Source organism: Scardinius erythrophthalmus (genome assembly GCF_964197995.2).
Source record: "Scardinius erythrophthalmus genome assembly, chromosome: 17".
Taxonomy (NCBI): domain Eukaryota; kingdom Metazoa; phylum Chordata; class Actinopteri; order Cypriniformes; family Leuciscidae; genus Scardinius; species Scardinius erythrophthalmus.
Window position 1 is genome coordinate 25,323,570 of NC_138237.1, and position 17,141 is coordinate 25,340,710.

The window sequence follows — 17,141 nt, forward strand, 5'->3', positions numbered from 1 at the left end:
ACCGTGATCGCAGGGATAGTTGCTGGAACATTTTTTGGACTATTGTTTGAGGAAGTAATTCCCCTGTTTCTCCTGTCCCCACTGGTCTCGACCAGACCTGACTCTCCTGTTTCCCCCACTGGTTCCCTCCAGCCCTGATCTGCCTGTTTCCCTGCTGGTTCCGTCCAGCCCCTAACTGCCTGTTACCCCGCTGGTTCCGTCCAACCATGTATCTCCTGTGATCCCTCCCTCTCCCGCCTCCTCTAACTGCCAGTTCCTCAGCCCCGCCTCCTCTGGTCACCCTCTGCCCCTCTTCATCTCCTGCACTGAAGTGTGTGGATCCACTTCGGTGCTTCAGGCCACCATCTCCGCCTAAACCAGAGGATCCCATGGCTCCGCCTCCAGCCTCTGAACCCAATATTTTTACCTGAAACATTTAGTTTTTTAAATTGTTAATACTTTGAGAATGTTCAGAGAACATTCAAAAGTAAAGTTCAAATTATGTTTGCGAAATGATGTGTTCCCTTAATGATTTTCTTTTTTTTTTTTTACATTTAAAAATTTGAACATTTAGAGAAATTTAAAAATGTTAAATTTTCATGAGAACATAAAATGTTCTTAGAACATATTTTTGTTAACTGGGTCTTTTTCTACATTAAAAATTATATTTATTGGGTACATATTCAGTTTTAATTTTTAGTTCAATTTAATTCCAATACTTCAAATTCCAGTTTTAGATCCAATACTATTTTCTGAATTAATTAATTTGAATCCAATTAGAACTGAATAGGAGTATAAGAAACTTTCTACACTATACAAGTTCCAGTTATAGGCCAGATGAACAATACTGACAAGAATAATAACCAATAAATTGTTCCACCAAGCTGTGCAACAGTATCCCAAAAGAGACTTAGATCTGGTTTAGTGTTCATTTGACATTATGGTGTACTTTGTATTGTCTTTGTTTTGTCTGTTAAATATTTCACATTTCCATGCTGTAAATCTATAAAACATGAAGATGTCCTTGAATGCATTTGTGACCATTGGGGAATAAATCAAAACTGTCCAAAGTCGAGTTTGATCCATCACTTTTAACTTTCTTTTATTACTTAATTTGGCTGTATCATAAATAAACAATCCCTTTATGAATGTTCTGATCATGCTTGTTATTGATGTTTCACTTTATTTTATTGTTTTTACAGCCTTGCCACAGCATAAAGTTCACCTGAAACACAAAACTTGGGTTCATCAGGATTTCCCACAACTCACTGACTTAAGGAAACCTCATCCTTTCCCTCTCACAGAGAACTATTGTCAGTCTCTCAGCAGGTCTGTGAGTCTGACTCCCTGCCGGTTCTGTGTAGAGTTTCGGCAAAGGCAGCAAGTGTACCCTCTGTTTATCTCCCTGTCATTCAAATCTACTCAGATAAGAGCTTCTCCTTGCGCTCCCCCATCCAATCTCACTTAGTTCATTCAGGCTGTATTCCCTTACTTTCAAAGACCTTTGTGAGAAATATCAATCATGAATTTTTGGATTTATGAAAAGTAAAGGAGATGTCAAAGATAGAAGAAGAAGCACTTAAACACTGTGCTTCTGTGAGCAGATATCTACTGTATAGAGCCAGGTCCTTGAGGGTCCTACATGGATCTGTTGAGAAGACAGAAAATATTTATATTTTTAATGTGTAGGCTAATTAGGATGACCGACCAAGACATAAGCTCCTCTCTAAATCGTTTGTCAGGTCTATTATGAATAAACCAGACCTGCATGCGATTGATTGACTATGACAAGTAAGGTATGTGTTGACGAAACTTTGGTGATGAAATTCATAGGTTAATATTTAAGAATTGAGAACCAGTACAAACTTCGCACGCGCATAATTATGCGCTCCAGTGTGTGTGAGTGTGTATGTGCGTGCGTGTGTGAATGAGAAAGACAGAGAGAGAGAGAGAGAGAGAGAGAGAGAGAGAGAGAGAGAGAGAGAGAGAGAGAGAGAGAGAGAGAGAGAGAGAGAGAGAGAGAACGCGATCCACTGCACTGTCCACAGATCAGTACACAGAAGTTTTGCATAGTTTCCTCCCGTTTGGACTTTTCTTTGTAAAGTTATCCTAAACCCACAGTCCTAATGATGGTTTCACATATTCTGAACGTAATATGGAGGATGAAAAATGGACTGATTCTCTTTTGCACCCCATTCCTTCTCCTTCCTTTGCCACTTGTCATTGGAACAAAGGTGAGGCTAATTTTATGATGCATGTAAAATGTTTTAAATAGGTAAAAACGTGATTAACTGAAAAGCTGAAGATCCATAAATATAAATGTGTCGTTCTCGCTGGCCAGTGAGTGATTTGATTTGACAGTCAAGTGTGTCTACATGCGAAAGAGAGTCGAGAAAGACCCTGAGTTGGACTTTTTACACATCTTTCGAGGTTCTTTCAGCCGGATTTCTCTGTGCCTTGCGAGCAAGGGTACGAGACCATGCGTAACACTGGGGGCGACACATTCCTTCACCACAAACACACAATGCCCTATATTTGTCTTAACCCTTTACTGTCAAGTTTGTTTGTTTGTTTGTTTGTTTGTTTGTTTGTTTGTTTGTTTTTTCGTTCTAACAAATAATTACAAGAACGTCTCAAATCTTATACACTAAAAAAAAAGTTTGTCAGGCCTACCTAGAAAATGTACTTAATGTGATAACATCTACTTCATGTGATAACATCTACTTCATGTGATAACATCTACAAAAAGTGGTTTGTTGAAATTAAATACGTGGAATACGTGATTTAAGATTATTATAACCGAATTCAACCAACCTGAAAAAACAAGGTTTTACTGAAGCATAACTGTCAGTAGGTATCTCACCTGATTTCTCCAGCAAGGTAAAAGTACTTACTAAAATTGATATAATCTTTTTTGTTTGATATGATGAAAGTCTATTTCCACCTTGATGTAGCCTACACTCAAAAAAATAATGAATTACCCTGAATTATCCTTAATTTAACTGAAGACAGTTTTTCCACACAATTTAATTTAGTTAATTCAAAATAAACCAGTTTAGTTGGGTCAACACAATTTAGTTGATTTGGGTCACATTAACTTTAGCATATTATTATTATGTTAGTCATTAAAAAAATAAAATAAAATGTTGGTCCAACTTAGTTTTTAATTTAAAGGGGTGGTACAATGCCCTTTTCACAAGATTAAAATAAGTCTTTGATGTCCCCAGAGTGTATAGGCTATGTGAAGTTTTAGCTCAAAATACCCCACAGATATTTTTATAGGCTATAGCATATTAAAATCGTCACTTTTTGAGGGTGAGCAAAAACGTCCGTTTTGTGTGTGTGTGTGTGTGTGTGTGTGTGTGTGTGTGTCTGTCTGTCTGTCTGTCCCTTTAAATGCAAATGAGCTACTGCTCCCAACACAGATGGCAGAGCTTCAACAGCTTGTGTCCTTTTACCTCACACAGACATGCACTGAAAATGTAAAAAACTTTTAGCCTTTTATGTTCAAACTGGAGTCGGACGATGATGGAGAGAACAAAGGGCATTTCTGAATGGTTAGTTGATGAAAAATGTAGCCTAGCTTATGTGTAACTGTTATCTTCTAAGCGGCAACATTCTAATTTGAAAAATGAAGCCTACCCGGAAGTGCAAAAAACTGCAATACATCGAAAATCCGCTAGGGGCAGGTCCCAAAAGGGAGCAAATGTCTATAGACCCCATGTTAAAATGTCCGTTTTCACAGCATAAATTCATGTTTTTACAGGTTGGTCCCATGGACTTTTATTGTATTTTTCGATAGGTTCCGAGTGCCTGACAACTGTGAGAGGGGTGAATTTTTTTCTAACTCGTTAGTTTAGATCGTATTTAGATATAAAATGTATGACAAATAAGGGCGTGGTTAACTTTGAGTGACAGCTTGATTGACAGCTGATGGCTGCGCCAAGGAGAATGACAACATAAGAAGCGCCATTTTTTAATATAGGCCTACAGTTGAAATATAATACTACTGTTTTTGTATAATGAAATGTAGTTTTAAGAGTTTTTCAGGCGAGAATGTAGTTGTTTAAAGCTCAAATCTGTGGTTTATTTATAAAGATTTATGAAAATTTTATCCAGGTTGTGAGATGCAGGCGATCACCTGGCGCTCGGCGCTCATGTAACTTATCCCGCCTGGAACAGCCTTTCCTCGGCTAGTCGTTCTGATGTTTGCCGCTGACTCTGGCGTCTCTGTAGTGGTTAAACATGAGATATAATTCGTCTTGTATATATCTAACGGGCAATTTTTGGTCTCGTGAATCTATAATTTGTTCCCTGGCCAATCGTTTTGGCTGAGGGCTATGTGAAGTTTCATAACTTTATAAGCTATTTAACTTTACCGTTGTATGGTTAGACTAGAGCGCTGACTTTGTATGTTTGACTGAATTTTTGCTTTATTTGTATAGCTTCTTGTACATTTCACTTATACTTTTATAATGGCTAATATTGATAAAACTGAAATTTAACAAAAATAGACTGGGTTGAGTTTTGTCATTTTAAATTTAAATACAACGAAGATGATCTGAAGATGTTGTTTACTGCAACATCTGTTGTTTAGTACAAATGCACATATTGCCTGGACCATATTAAAATGTTTAATATTTTTATATTATATTTAAACGAAAAGAGGCAGGGTTGTGTTTTATATTTCGTTTTGTTATAAATAGGCTATCGTTATATGCAGTGAATATAATCAATACGCGTTGCCTGAACCACATTTGTGTGGCTATAATGTTTAAGATTTCTTTAAATGAAAACGAAAAGAGGCAGTGTGGTGTTTTATAACATATTTCGTTTTATTGTTGCCTAAAATATACATACAGAGATAACCGGAGTAACGTAGCAGAGCGAGCTGAGTGACACGCGCTGTTCCATTTGCAGAATAACCGGACTCGTGTCCTTTACCCATATATGGATTGGCCAGAAGGTGGGCGGGGTTAGGATTTCCCAAGATTTTCCAAGATGGCAGCGCCCATACCCCCCATAAACGGCCTCAAAACTGTTCTTCAGAAAGTCTATGGGTGACGTCACAGATGCTTTGTCCATATTTTTTTACAGTCTATGGTTATCTTCTAGTAATTGATCAGCATATTCTGTCATGATAATCTATAAATCGCGTTCCCGGGGGCGGGGTTCATGTAAATTTTAGGGTTGAGATGTCACTAAAGAAGGGCATAGCCTACACTGTGCGATTTTCGTCCGTTATTGAGCCGAATTCTGACTTGTGCGACTCTTTGTCGGGTCGGGCCGATTTTCAGCTTTGTCGTGCGTCGTTTGTCGTGCAGTGTACAGGGAGAAACGAGAGGCGATTAACCGGATGAATTTCTGGCATATGAGAAATTTTGGTCGCTCCTCGTCATAGGCTACCGCATAGTTGAAACAAAGCTACAAACCGATTGCCCTAAATTCAGTGTTTTTCCCCTCACTATAGTGAGCGCAGGGGCGTAGCAACCGGGGGGATGGGACACGTCCCCAGCACTTTTAGAAACAGGTGATTCTGTCCCCCGCATTTTTTTTTGACCCAGTGTCTTGGAACACCGCCCGTGTTCTCTGATTTGTTACTTAGACTTGAGTGAACTAACATTCAGCTAATCACAGCGCGGATCATCTCTTGGGCGTGTCTGCCACGAGCTTCAAATCTCTTGTTGCTCTTGCGAATTTTCGTTCGTTTAGTCACTTTGCTGTTTGGTCGTCTGGGGTAAAATGAACCCCAGAAAAAAACAGAGGACGATTACATCCTTTTTTCAAACACACTCAGTATGTATGTGTTACAGTATGTCGTGATGACATGAATCACGCATAAAGTTTCCTTGTTATGATTTAACTTACTGTAACGCAGTAAGACGTTTACTGATTTATACTTCTGCGTCGACCTACGCCGGAGCCTCTACGCTGTAGGCAACGCGTTGGTTTTCATTTATACTTCTGCGTCGGACCTACGCCGGAGCCTCTACGCTGTAGGCAATGCGTTGGTTTTCATTTATACTTCTGCGTCGTTGTCCGCGTTGACGCGCAATTACACTTGCAGAGGGAGCATGTGAAACCCGAGAGAGCGGTCCTAGCAGACAAATCACAGCTTTTGCATCCGCGTAGAGTTGACGCGTTGTTACATTTTTGGAGAGGTGCATGTCAGGGTATGCAGGGTAATCGACCTAAATTGTTTTAGACAATTTTCAATGAGGAGTAGCCTATAGCTGCTAATCTTTTATTATCCTCACAGCGTGTTGGTTATGCGGTGATGCGCTATGAAATTATTTTGTGGCAAATTAATTGTATACACCGATCAATTTAATAATAAAAGTAGCCTAACCTAGGCCTTCCTTTATAATAATAATAATAATAATACAAAAATACTAATAATAATTTAATACATAAATTGGAAATGCTAAATCATCTTGATATTGATAGCTGATGCTTGTTTTGACAATATCTCTGGATACATGCTTGATATCATCTGTTGGCGCAACCCAGCACGGGGGTTTATCGCACATATTTCTCACGTAAAGTGTGATGAGTAGTCAAGTCGCAGCTCGACATTCGGACCGTATAGTGTGAGCACGTAAATTCTGAGCTTTGGCTTTACATCGCATGCGATCTACTCGTTCAGTGTGAGTTGGTAACCTTGCTGAAAGAGTATGCCTTGCTGAAATCACACAGACATCGCACAGTGTATGCCCGACTTAACCCGGGAGGAAGCTCGTGAAGTCCCTACCAGCCGTTGTAGTCCTTAAAAAGCAATTTCTTTAAAAGAAAATATCTCCCTTTGCTTTGAACTTTGAGCATTCTAACTTTGCAGATGTTGTTAATGCTCTGACAGCAACATTACACACTAAAGTTAGAAAAGTGAAATCATAATCAACCACCCCATTAATTTACTTAGGCTCAAATATGTAGCCTACTATCAATTATTATTATACACAATTTAAATGGATCCACTATGCCAGGTGTCAAAAGTATAAGTGTAGAATACTGAGTGCCTAGCCTAAACACAAGCGCTTCTCTTTAACACAATGGTACCCACAACATTAAGCATTAAGATAAACTACCAACATCTTTCCCTTTACTGAAAAACACATAAAATAACACTTAATCCCTACATTTTTTCTCCTAATGTAGTCCTTTGCAAAGCATGCTGGGAACTACAGATCCACTGCCAGGGCTGCTAAGAACTAAGCTCTACTTAGGCTTACGATGCTTTTGGGAAACGGAGCCCAGATAGTTATGTCAACAAAAAATATTCATGTAGTTTTAACCCAAATGAATTAAGTAAAATAGATTAGGATTGAACACATTTAAATTAAGTTGTGACAAAATTTTAAATGGTGTTACTTTAGCACATTTTAATTTATTAAATTGAACAATTTACTTGAGTGTATGTTTGTTTTATAATCTCAATTGTGATTTTCACTTTGATGCAACATAATGTGTATAATAACCTCAAATCACAATTTCTCATTGAAGCAAAATTCGCTGGTCAACAAGGAGCAGCCAAACACAAACCTTTTCTTCTTCTTTGTCCTTCAGAGCAGATGTCCTGTAGCTGACACGAGACACGACTATATACTGCCTAGGTCTGGTGTGCAGTCGTTGTGCGCATGTGTCGAATGTGTCCTTCCGGAGCTTTATTGGAAATTGAATATTGGATCAATGTAACTCACATGTTACATTTCTCATAGCTCATGTTCACTTTTTAGTTTAGAAACAAAATGGTAGACCAACCTGATTTATGTTCATAAACATAATTATTTTTTACAAAATCACTTAATTAAAAACAGCACCAACAATAACAAAATGTGGCTAGATAAGTTCAAATTCAGCAGCAGCATGGAGGTGCAGGTCATAGCCTAATCACAACAGCCAATGTCACAATGTAGTCTCATCTCAGTAGCAATGTTTCGTAATTTGATCATGTGTAATATGTTAAGGTCTTTATAGCATTATTTTGACACTTGTCTGATTGTTATCAGATGTTTTTGCAGTATAGTGTTTCTGAGTGACTAATGAAAGGAACTTTGCACCTCAGGTCCTTAAGTCAAAGCACATAGCCAACTACATCTAGAAATACATAAAACAATGCCGACAGTTACACGTTACAATTTTGTATTACCTTGATGAAAAGTTTAACAGTGTTTGGATAAGTTCCTTATTCCAGGCGTTTGTTTTTCATATTAAGGACACCCAAATATAATTATCCCATTGCGAAAGATCCCCTTCAAATATGAATATAAACTGTTAGATATACAGGCTAAAAGTGATGTCCAGCCTATATGTAAATTGACATATTCACCCTTTATTCAAATGTTAATACAAAATTGTTAAAGATTTTGTAAGCATATTTAGTTGCGCTTGGATTCGATTGTTTTATTTAATAACGCAGTGAAACATGCCAAATTGTGAGGACATAATTTTAGGCCAGGCTTTAATACAAAGAAATTATGAACAAATGCAAAAACATAGCTGTAGTTTGCCTTTCATTGGTAAATAATTTTGTTAGACAAGTACCTTAACCAAGTTTATTGTTGTGTTCTTCACATATATATAAAATATTTTCCTCATTATTTTGATGGTCACTCTCAAACCTCTCTCCCACTTCACTTCCTGTCTATCTACTGTCCTATCCAAATAAAGGGCAAAAATGCCAAAAATAAATCTTTACAAATATATATATATATATATATATATATATATATATATATATATATATATATATATATATATATATATATATATATATATATATATATATTTGTAAAGATTTATTTTTGGCATTTTTGCCCTTTATTTGGATAGGACAGTAGATAGACAGGAATATATATATATATATATATATATATATATATATATATATACACTTTAATATCACTAATCAAGCATGTATTTAGTCTCTACGCAGGCATATACTTAAAGTATACTAAGTATACTTAAAGTTGTTCCAATTTAGTACACAAAAGTACACTAAATACATTTAAAGTTATGCTTTATTTGTTAAATATCAACATCTAGGTTGTAATTTTTTCAACTAAAATATAGTTCAAAATGAGTTGTCTCAAAATAGCACACTTCAAGTTAACTAATCATTATCACACTTGAAGTATACTAAATTAGTCTGCCTGCAAGTATACTTAAAATTTATTTATTTTTATAACCAGGGAGGATAATAATTACCGTACTTTCACAGTAATCCAGTAGGACTTCTCTTGAAACTAAATGCACTATAAAATCTACATTATCATACTGTATTTCTACAGTGTATATGCACTATGAAGGTACCCAGCATGCAGTGTGGCATGAATAGATTATGCGGTGGAGTTTATTGATTCTTGTTGGTTTTATCTGTTTAACTTATTTTTGGTTCACTTTTAGCAGTTTGTGTTGTTTGTGTTATATTCTGAATTGATCTTTTTTATTAATATTAATTGTCGAGTGTTACCATTGTTGTGTTTTGTTTGTCGAGTAATGATGTCTGTGCATCATTGTGATGGAAGAAAAATAAAATTGTGTTGCAAGATAATGTCACACCTTTCAAAGATAAATCTCAGCAGCTGCTTTACTATTGAAATATATCAATCTACAAACAATAATGAATTTGAAGTAAGACATTGATAAAATATTATGCTGAAATAATGCTAATAATAGTATAATTTGACTAACCTAAAAAAAACGGCAATTAGCTTATTTTATATCTAGCTTGTCATTGTTTTAACAAATGTTTTCATGTGTCACACTTCTGTTCTGACTTGGCTAGAAAATTGAATATGAATTTACAAGGTCCAAGATCCCAAGCAAAAGAAACACTAATCACCATTATGGTGACTTCAAAACAATTACATCACTTAGCAATATAATTTCTTACAGTGGCATGGTTAAAGACAACTTTATAATGTGAATTCACAATAAAACAAAAGCAGTAAATTACTTTGATGTCAGCATCATTTTGCTGTTGATTAACACTAATTCATAAGAAAATGACCCAGCATGATTAATTTCACTGTAAATTTCTGACTACAGTTTTTTATTGTAAAATAATACTCTTTAATCCTGTAAATTCCTGGCAATTTTTTACAGTGTATGCTCACCCAGGCTGCATTTATTTTATCTAAAACACAGTAAAACAGTAATATTGCAAAATATAATTACAATTTTAGATTACTTTTTTTTTCTATTTTAATATGTTTTAAAATTTTATTTATTCCTGTGATGGCAAAGCTGAATTTTTAACAGTCATTTATCCAGTCTTCAGTGTTATTTAAATAAAACGGACTGACTCCAAACTTTTGAATGATTCGTATATTCATACTCTTGGCTGTGTTGTGTTTTTCATCTGCAGGAGGCTGGATGTGCCTATGTAGTTGCACTGATGGCAGTATACTGGTGTACAGAGGTGCTTCCACTGGCTATCACTGCTCTTCTGCCTGCTGTGCTCTTTCCGCTCTTCAGAATCATGGAGTCCAAAGATGTAGGTTTCAGGTCCTATAAACCAAAGTCATCTTAGCATAACTGACTTTACCTTCAGTAATGTGCGATAAATAGCTATCAGCAGAGATAACTGGTAGATTAGACTCTTGCCGTAGACCTCTTTGCCCTTCTTGCAAAGGAACGATTCGAGCTCCGTCTCCTGTTCCTCTTTTAGATAAAAAGCCTAGTCTAACTCGTTCATTGTAGTGTTACGACCTCTCAATAAAATATCAGCTCGGAGAGAAGAGATCTACGTAACATAAACAAGAACGAGTAAATAGCGAAATCGCTCAAACCAACCAGGGAACGAAATTGTACAAAACAGACAACAACTAACAAAGAAAAAAAACTAAATACAAATATAAAGACACTTGTTTGCTGGCTAGCCCACAAGATCTGTCGTCGCTCTTCTCTCTCCTCCTCGTTGGCGTTTATACCAGTATTATTACATGGCTCGGCTGAATTCCAATGTAGAATGCGGTCTGTTATTTCTTGATAACAGACCGCTGCGAAGTATAACAGACCGTTGCCATGAAAAACCGTTGCCTCCGCTTCGCGTCGGGGTCCTGTTCAGCCTGTCGGGGTTGTTATTCGCTATAACGACCGCCTCTCTATACATTATCCCTTACTTAATCAGCTCCAGCAATCAGTCACTCAAATCACGAACATGTGCGTTCACCTAAGAGAGAGAGAGCGCGTACACGCTCCAAAAGGAGAGAGCGACGCCAAGAAAAACAAGGGAGGGATAAAACAAAGAAAACAGACACAGACCAAGCCACCGACCGTAACAGTAGCGGCCAAAGCCGTTTCAAACAACTGGTGTTTATCCATAGCCATCTTGCAATGTTTACTTATGACTTCGACATCACAGCGCTGTCGTCATCTGTTTAGCTCGCCTCTGGCCCGCCTATATCAGATAACCTGATGCGATTGGTGCAGCTCAAATACAAGGGCATATTTAATGAGCATCATTACTCGACGCCAGAGTAAACTCGCTGAGCAAATTCAACTTGTGCTCTCGCGAGAACTCTGGATTTCCAGGGTACATAGGCACAGCACAGCGCGGATGAATCCAATGTTTTGAGGAGAATGTGCGGCTGTTAGTCACCACGCTGGCATTCGGAATCACAGATTCTACTTTTGGAAGTATGACCAACATAAGAATTTTCACAGGAAAATGTCGTCTGAACAAGTAAGTAACATCCACTTTTGTTCTGACCAACTAAGGGAAAAAAGCATTGCAGTAAATCGCGCTAATTAAATCTAACGATCGCTTATCATATCACGTCAAACGTTAACAACATCAGCATTGCGTGGCTACATTTAATGCCCTGATATTTATCCTTGTTTTCCCATGGGCCCGGTTGCAGTCTCTTTTTTTCTGCAGCCACTCCGAAGTCTGAAGTCTTTTGCCTTTTACAACGGGTCAATCTCCGCCATCAAATTGATAAGTTTATATAAATTGCTGTGAGAAAATGCTATAAATCTCCACCTCCAACATCCTCACACGTAATATAGCCTACTAGCCGAGACTCCTTCTTTATGTGCACAGATGTGACGTAATGACACAAAGACATAATCGAATTTCCCGTGGAAATCCACCAGTACCGCTGGAGTTAAAAACATTATAACAAGCTTACCGTTTTGAATCGAGCTAAGGCAAGCAGATAGTTTTGAACAATGGCTGGTTATGTACCTGCTCAAAAATTTTTTTTGGATAATTTTAACCCAAAAAAGTTACGGACTGCAGCTTTAATGTATATTTTTCTTTTTAACTATACATCTATCATTTTTACTCATTATGTTTCTTCATCATACTTTTATAATCTTAATCCTAAAGGAATGAAGATCTTCATATAGATGTTTTTTGATGCTTTACTCTGTTGGTCCTTCAATATGGTACACTTTTTTGTTTTTGGTGTTTCATTATGTATGTGACTCAAACTTTATATATCTGTATGATAGGTATGTATGCAGTACCTAAAGGACACCAACATGCTGTTTCTGGGTGGGCTGATGGTGGCTGTAGCTGTTGAACACTGGAACCTACACAAGAGAATCGCACTCCGGGTGTTGCTCATCGTGGGCGTACGACCAGCTCTGTAAGCAATACAAATTTTCTGGAAATATGCTCATTGAAAACAGCAGTCTCAGTAATACCTCTTCTGCCTTTCTGCAGGTTGATGCTGGGCTTCATGGGAGTAACGGCCTTCCTCTCCATGTGGATCAGTAACACGGCCACAACAGCCATGATGGTGCCCATCGTTCAAGCTGTGCTCGAGCAGCTCAACAACACAGCAGAACAAGAGCAGACCTCCATTCCAGAGAATGAAGAGAAGAATACTGAGAAACCAAATGAAACCCAGGGTGAGAAATAATCGTCATATATCTTGAAGATATATGACTACCCAGTTCAGACATAAATAGTGAAGAATGTATGCACTTTTTAACTGATTTGGGGTTCTAATTAGTGTTATTTTAGTATCATACTATTATATTTTTTATCAATATTTATTAAATTTTTTTATATATATTGTTTTATTTTCCATTTTCATTTTAGTTAAAAGTTTTAGTAATTTTTTGTTGTTTTTGTCATTTGTATTAGTTTAGTTTTCTTTAAAAACAGACCCTATAGGATCATTACAAATCACACAGCAGCAAACATTGGTTTGATGGCAACGTAAACATAAATCAGTAAAAATATGTAACACAGAACAGATAACGTCAAAGACGTCCATTCAACTTTCATTTTGGAACTATTTTTCAACCATCTTTTGGACATCTTTTCAACGGTCATTAAACGTCCAAATGTTTGCTGGGACTGTACGACATGGATCTAATAACTTAGGTATGACATGTATGTAGATTGTACGATGATGACACCGATTGTATCGTAGGCTACGTCGCAAGTTAGAAGAATAAAATGTCATCAGCATGCACTAGTGGTAAACAAATAGAGCCAGATGAATCGCATTTTGGCAATTGTGGTTTTTATGTGCACTGAAAAAAAGAGAAGGAAGTGAAAGAGGAGAATATGGACGCAGTCATGGCTAGGGAAAAGAAGCCAACTTGGCATGCCAATTTTGCAAATGGAGCTAAGTAGTTTTAAGATCAATACGCCATTTAATATTGCATTTGTATTGGCTAGTCAGTTGACGTAGATCTAAGCAGCAAACACACTGTGAGAGGATCATGCTAAATTTTAGCAGCAGGCTATCTTTGGTTGTAAGACCATGACAACGGCCATCTTTGAACATCTCACTGTACGAAGTAGGACCACCGTTTAGGTGCCACGCTTTTATGGTTGTCCTCCCTCCAGAATGACTGGAGGTTTTAGCAGTGAACTGTTTAGGTAGCTGCTTACTGAAGGAGGGGTAGCGGTGACCCTCTCACTTTTCGGTTGACCTTACTCTGGTATAACTGGAGGTGTTAACAGTGAACTGTTAAGGAAGCCTTTGTCTGAAAGAGTGGTTGTGGTGAGATGATGCGACCCCTTCACTCTTCGGTGTTCCTCTCTCCAGCACAGCTGGAGGTGTTAAGCAGTTGGCTGTGAGAAATAAGAGCAGACTGATAGAATGTAGTGGGTTATCACAGTTAGCGACCCATTCTCTGTTGCCTCTCCAGCTCCCTTCAGTTCGCAGCTCCCTTAGGCTTGTGTTCAGGTCTAGATTGATTATACGTAGAACTGCTGAGAGCGACTTCCTATCCCTATGTAGCTGTGGCTCGCGCTGGTATAATGCAGGAGTCCCCGTTTCATTAACAGTTAAGCATGGAGGGTATGGGTCTTTTTCCTAGTGCCTGTACTGAGCTTTCTAGGGAACAAGGCTGTAGTGTCACTAATGTGTCCTAATTGGTTGCTGACACATTTAGATTTCTCTAATTGTGCTTGGTGACCTTCACAGCACACAGGCAGCCTTTGGTCAGCATGGCGTATAGTGGGTATTAACGTTCCCATAGCAGCAACTGACTTATCATAGAGTTCCCTCGAAAGGGAACGTCTTAGGCTCCATGCCGTCGACCAATAAGTTTGGCGTTAATTCACACATGCTTTCTCAGGGAACTGGAGTTCCCTTTCGTGGTCACTCCGAGTTACGTCGGATGACGACGATTGGGGTTTCGCTTAGAAAGCCTCTCACCTTCGAGTATATAAAACGAGCCAATGGCAATGAAATGCCATGGGTCTGCGGAATTTGCATAGCGTATCTCCGCCCACCGCAGGGGGTATATAAGGAAGTACGCTGCAATATGCAGATATGTTTTCGCTTCGGAGCCAAGTTCAGTACTTCACTCCACAAGCCTTTTGAGTGTCATCTCAAATCTCTTCGAGACGAGCGGCTCTTCAGTGTGTTTGTGTGACGGCGCTTTCCAGCGAGATCGCATTTCCTGCTGCTGATTTGTGCAGTAATCTGCCGACAGTGAGTGTGTTTCTCCCTGGGCGCTTCAGCACTCTGCTGAGCTTTTCCACTCTCTAAAAGAGCTGCACGCGGCACGTCTTTTTCAAGACGGTTCGCCCGTGTATTTTCTGGATGTGTGTGCGCACTGTGCGGTCATCTGCTTAACGGTCGCGAGCGCTGTTTTGCGTGTTGGGCTTAATCACGCTTGGCAGCGCTCGTTGATGAGTCATGTTTTCATTGCAAAAAAAATAAACTAAAAAAAAAAAAAAAAAGAAAAAGAAGGGAACATGACCATCGCGATGTTTATAGATCAAGACTCAATGATCTCCATGTGAGTAGAGTCCCCTCTGCCACACCCCAATTTATCTCTTCCTCGAGAAGAGATACTTTGGCTGGTGGCCAGGGTGATCTGAGGGTTTGGTGTGGCACAACAACCGACGAGTCAATTCCTCGGGCCACACCCCCCTCCACATCGCAGACCATGCACTCACAGCATCACAAGGTGGGCTTGATTCCTCTGGAAATGAAGTTTCGACTGCGTTGCCTCCCACGGGAGTGCCATCGTTGCCGGGACCGATCCAGAGCTGTCAGCCATGCTTTCCCGGGCAGCTGAAAGCATCGGCTGGAGTGGCCCCGCCCTCCCCCCGAGCGCTGTAAGCTTCTCCCGGACGTGCATCAGGACGCCTGCGCTGCGCGAGACTCCACGTGACTTTCGCAGCTCGCGGGTGTCCTCCGCCTTCGCTGCTTTCGATCGCATGGTGATCATGGTCTGTATGTTCCCCGTCACTATCGTGGCACGGTCATGCAGTACTGTGTGTCGCCTGCGCCTTCGATGCAGTGCTGTCCCGGGAGTTCTGTCGAACCGGCCGCAGTGGAACGCTAGTCCTTCCCTGGCCAACCCTGGCAGAACGCGGAAAATTTTAACCACGCCCCTATGCTGGGACGCTATGCCTCCCATGCCCGGCCTGGTTGTTCCGCCACGCACACTACTGACCTCGCTCTCGGGCGACATCGGTACCTGCGTGATCCTGGGTCAGGTGATGTCCACTATGTGGTCCAGACATGGGCTTAGTCAGGTTGATGTGGTAGGGTCTGAGAATTAATTTTCTCAGCTCCCCCATGTCCCAGGCTGAGCTCTTTGGCGGGTGGCTTCGGCCACCTGAAGCAGACTCAGGTTCTGTACCGATGGTCATCCATCCGTGCGGTCTCCTTAGTCTTCTTCCCGCCAAGGCCCCCTCCATGCGGCTGCTCCCCTCGGGCCTTCACCAGCTCTGAGTAGGAGGAAGTCGCAGGAGGGTGGCGCTGCCCGTCTCCGCCCCTTAGACTGCCACGTCAGTCTAAGCAGCACCCTTGAGGCGGGCAGCCTGGTCGGCGGTGTGGTTGAGGACTGCGCCCAACAGTCTTCGATCACTCCAGAAGCGGACTGAGGCTATGCACTGACGGTCATCCGTTGGTGTGGTCTGCTTAGTCCGCTTCCCGCCGACGCCACCTCCATGCGGCTCCTTCCCTCGAGCCTTCACCGGTCCGAGCACGAGGAGGTCGCTGGAGGCTGGCACTGCCTGTCTCTGCCCCTTAGCCGGCTAACACCTGGCTAAGCAGCACTCCTGAGATGGGCAGCTTGGAGTTAGGGCTCAGTTCTTCGGGGAGTTGGGAGCAGGACCAACTGAGAATGTTGTTCTAAAGAACTGATGCTCTTTCTCTGAGCTTTAAGAGGCAGTGGATGACAGCACGCGCCGCCCACGGGCCACGCTCCTCTCATCCCCCCTCTGTCGCCAGACCCCTGCCAGAGCACGCCCCCGTGGGACGCGCGCCCTCCCCTGGCCTCCTCTGGCAGGATGCGGTTTATGACCGTGCCCCCGCACAGGGCCGCTATGCCACCCTCGCCGGTGCCGGTCATTCCGCCTCACTGCCCCACCGACGGTACGTCTGTGGTTCGTATGACCCCGCTGGTGCACTTTCTGGAGGCCTGGTTAGAGCTTCCCAGACTGTCCCGCTGGGTCGCGAAAACCATTAGATTCGGCTACGCGATTCAGTTCGCGATATCTCCTCCCCGCTTCAGGGGAGTCCGCTTCACTATGGTCGGGGGCAATGCCCCTGTCATGAGAGCGGAGGTCGCCACCCTACTGGCGAAGGGTGCGATCGAGATTGTCCCTCCAGCCGAGATGAAGTCCGGCTTCTACAGCCCCTACTTCATTGTACCCAAGAAGTCCGGTGGGTTACGGCCAATCCTCGACCTGCGCGTCTTGAACCGCTCCCTTCACAGGCTGCCGTTCA

General features: G+C 40.7%; 1 protein-coding gene across 1 annotated transcript in view; it reads left to right on the forward strand.

The window, feature by feature from the left end:
* The first annotated feature begins 1,913 nt into the window (after positions 1-1,913).
* Positions 1,914-17,141, forward strand: part of slc13a5a (solute carrier family 13 member 5a) — a 34,413-nt gene continuing 19,185 nt past the window's right edge. Inside the window, exons 1-4 of the mRNA XM_081391860.1 lie at positions 1,914-2,213; positions 10,346-10,474; positions 12,439-12,575; positions 12,653-12,840. Coding sequence (XP_081247986.1) covers positions 2,106-2,213; positions 10,346-10,474; positions 12,439-12,575; positions 12,653-12,840 — 562 coding nt within the window. The 5' untranslated portion in view covers positions 1,914-2,105. The remainder of the gene's footprint in view (positions 2,214-10,345; positions 10,475-12,438; positions 12,576-12,652; positions 12,841-17,141) is intronic.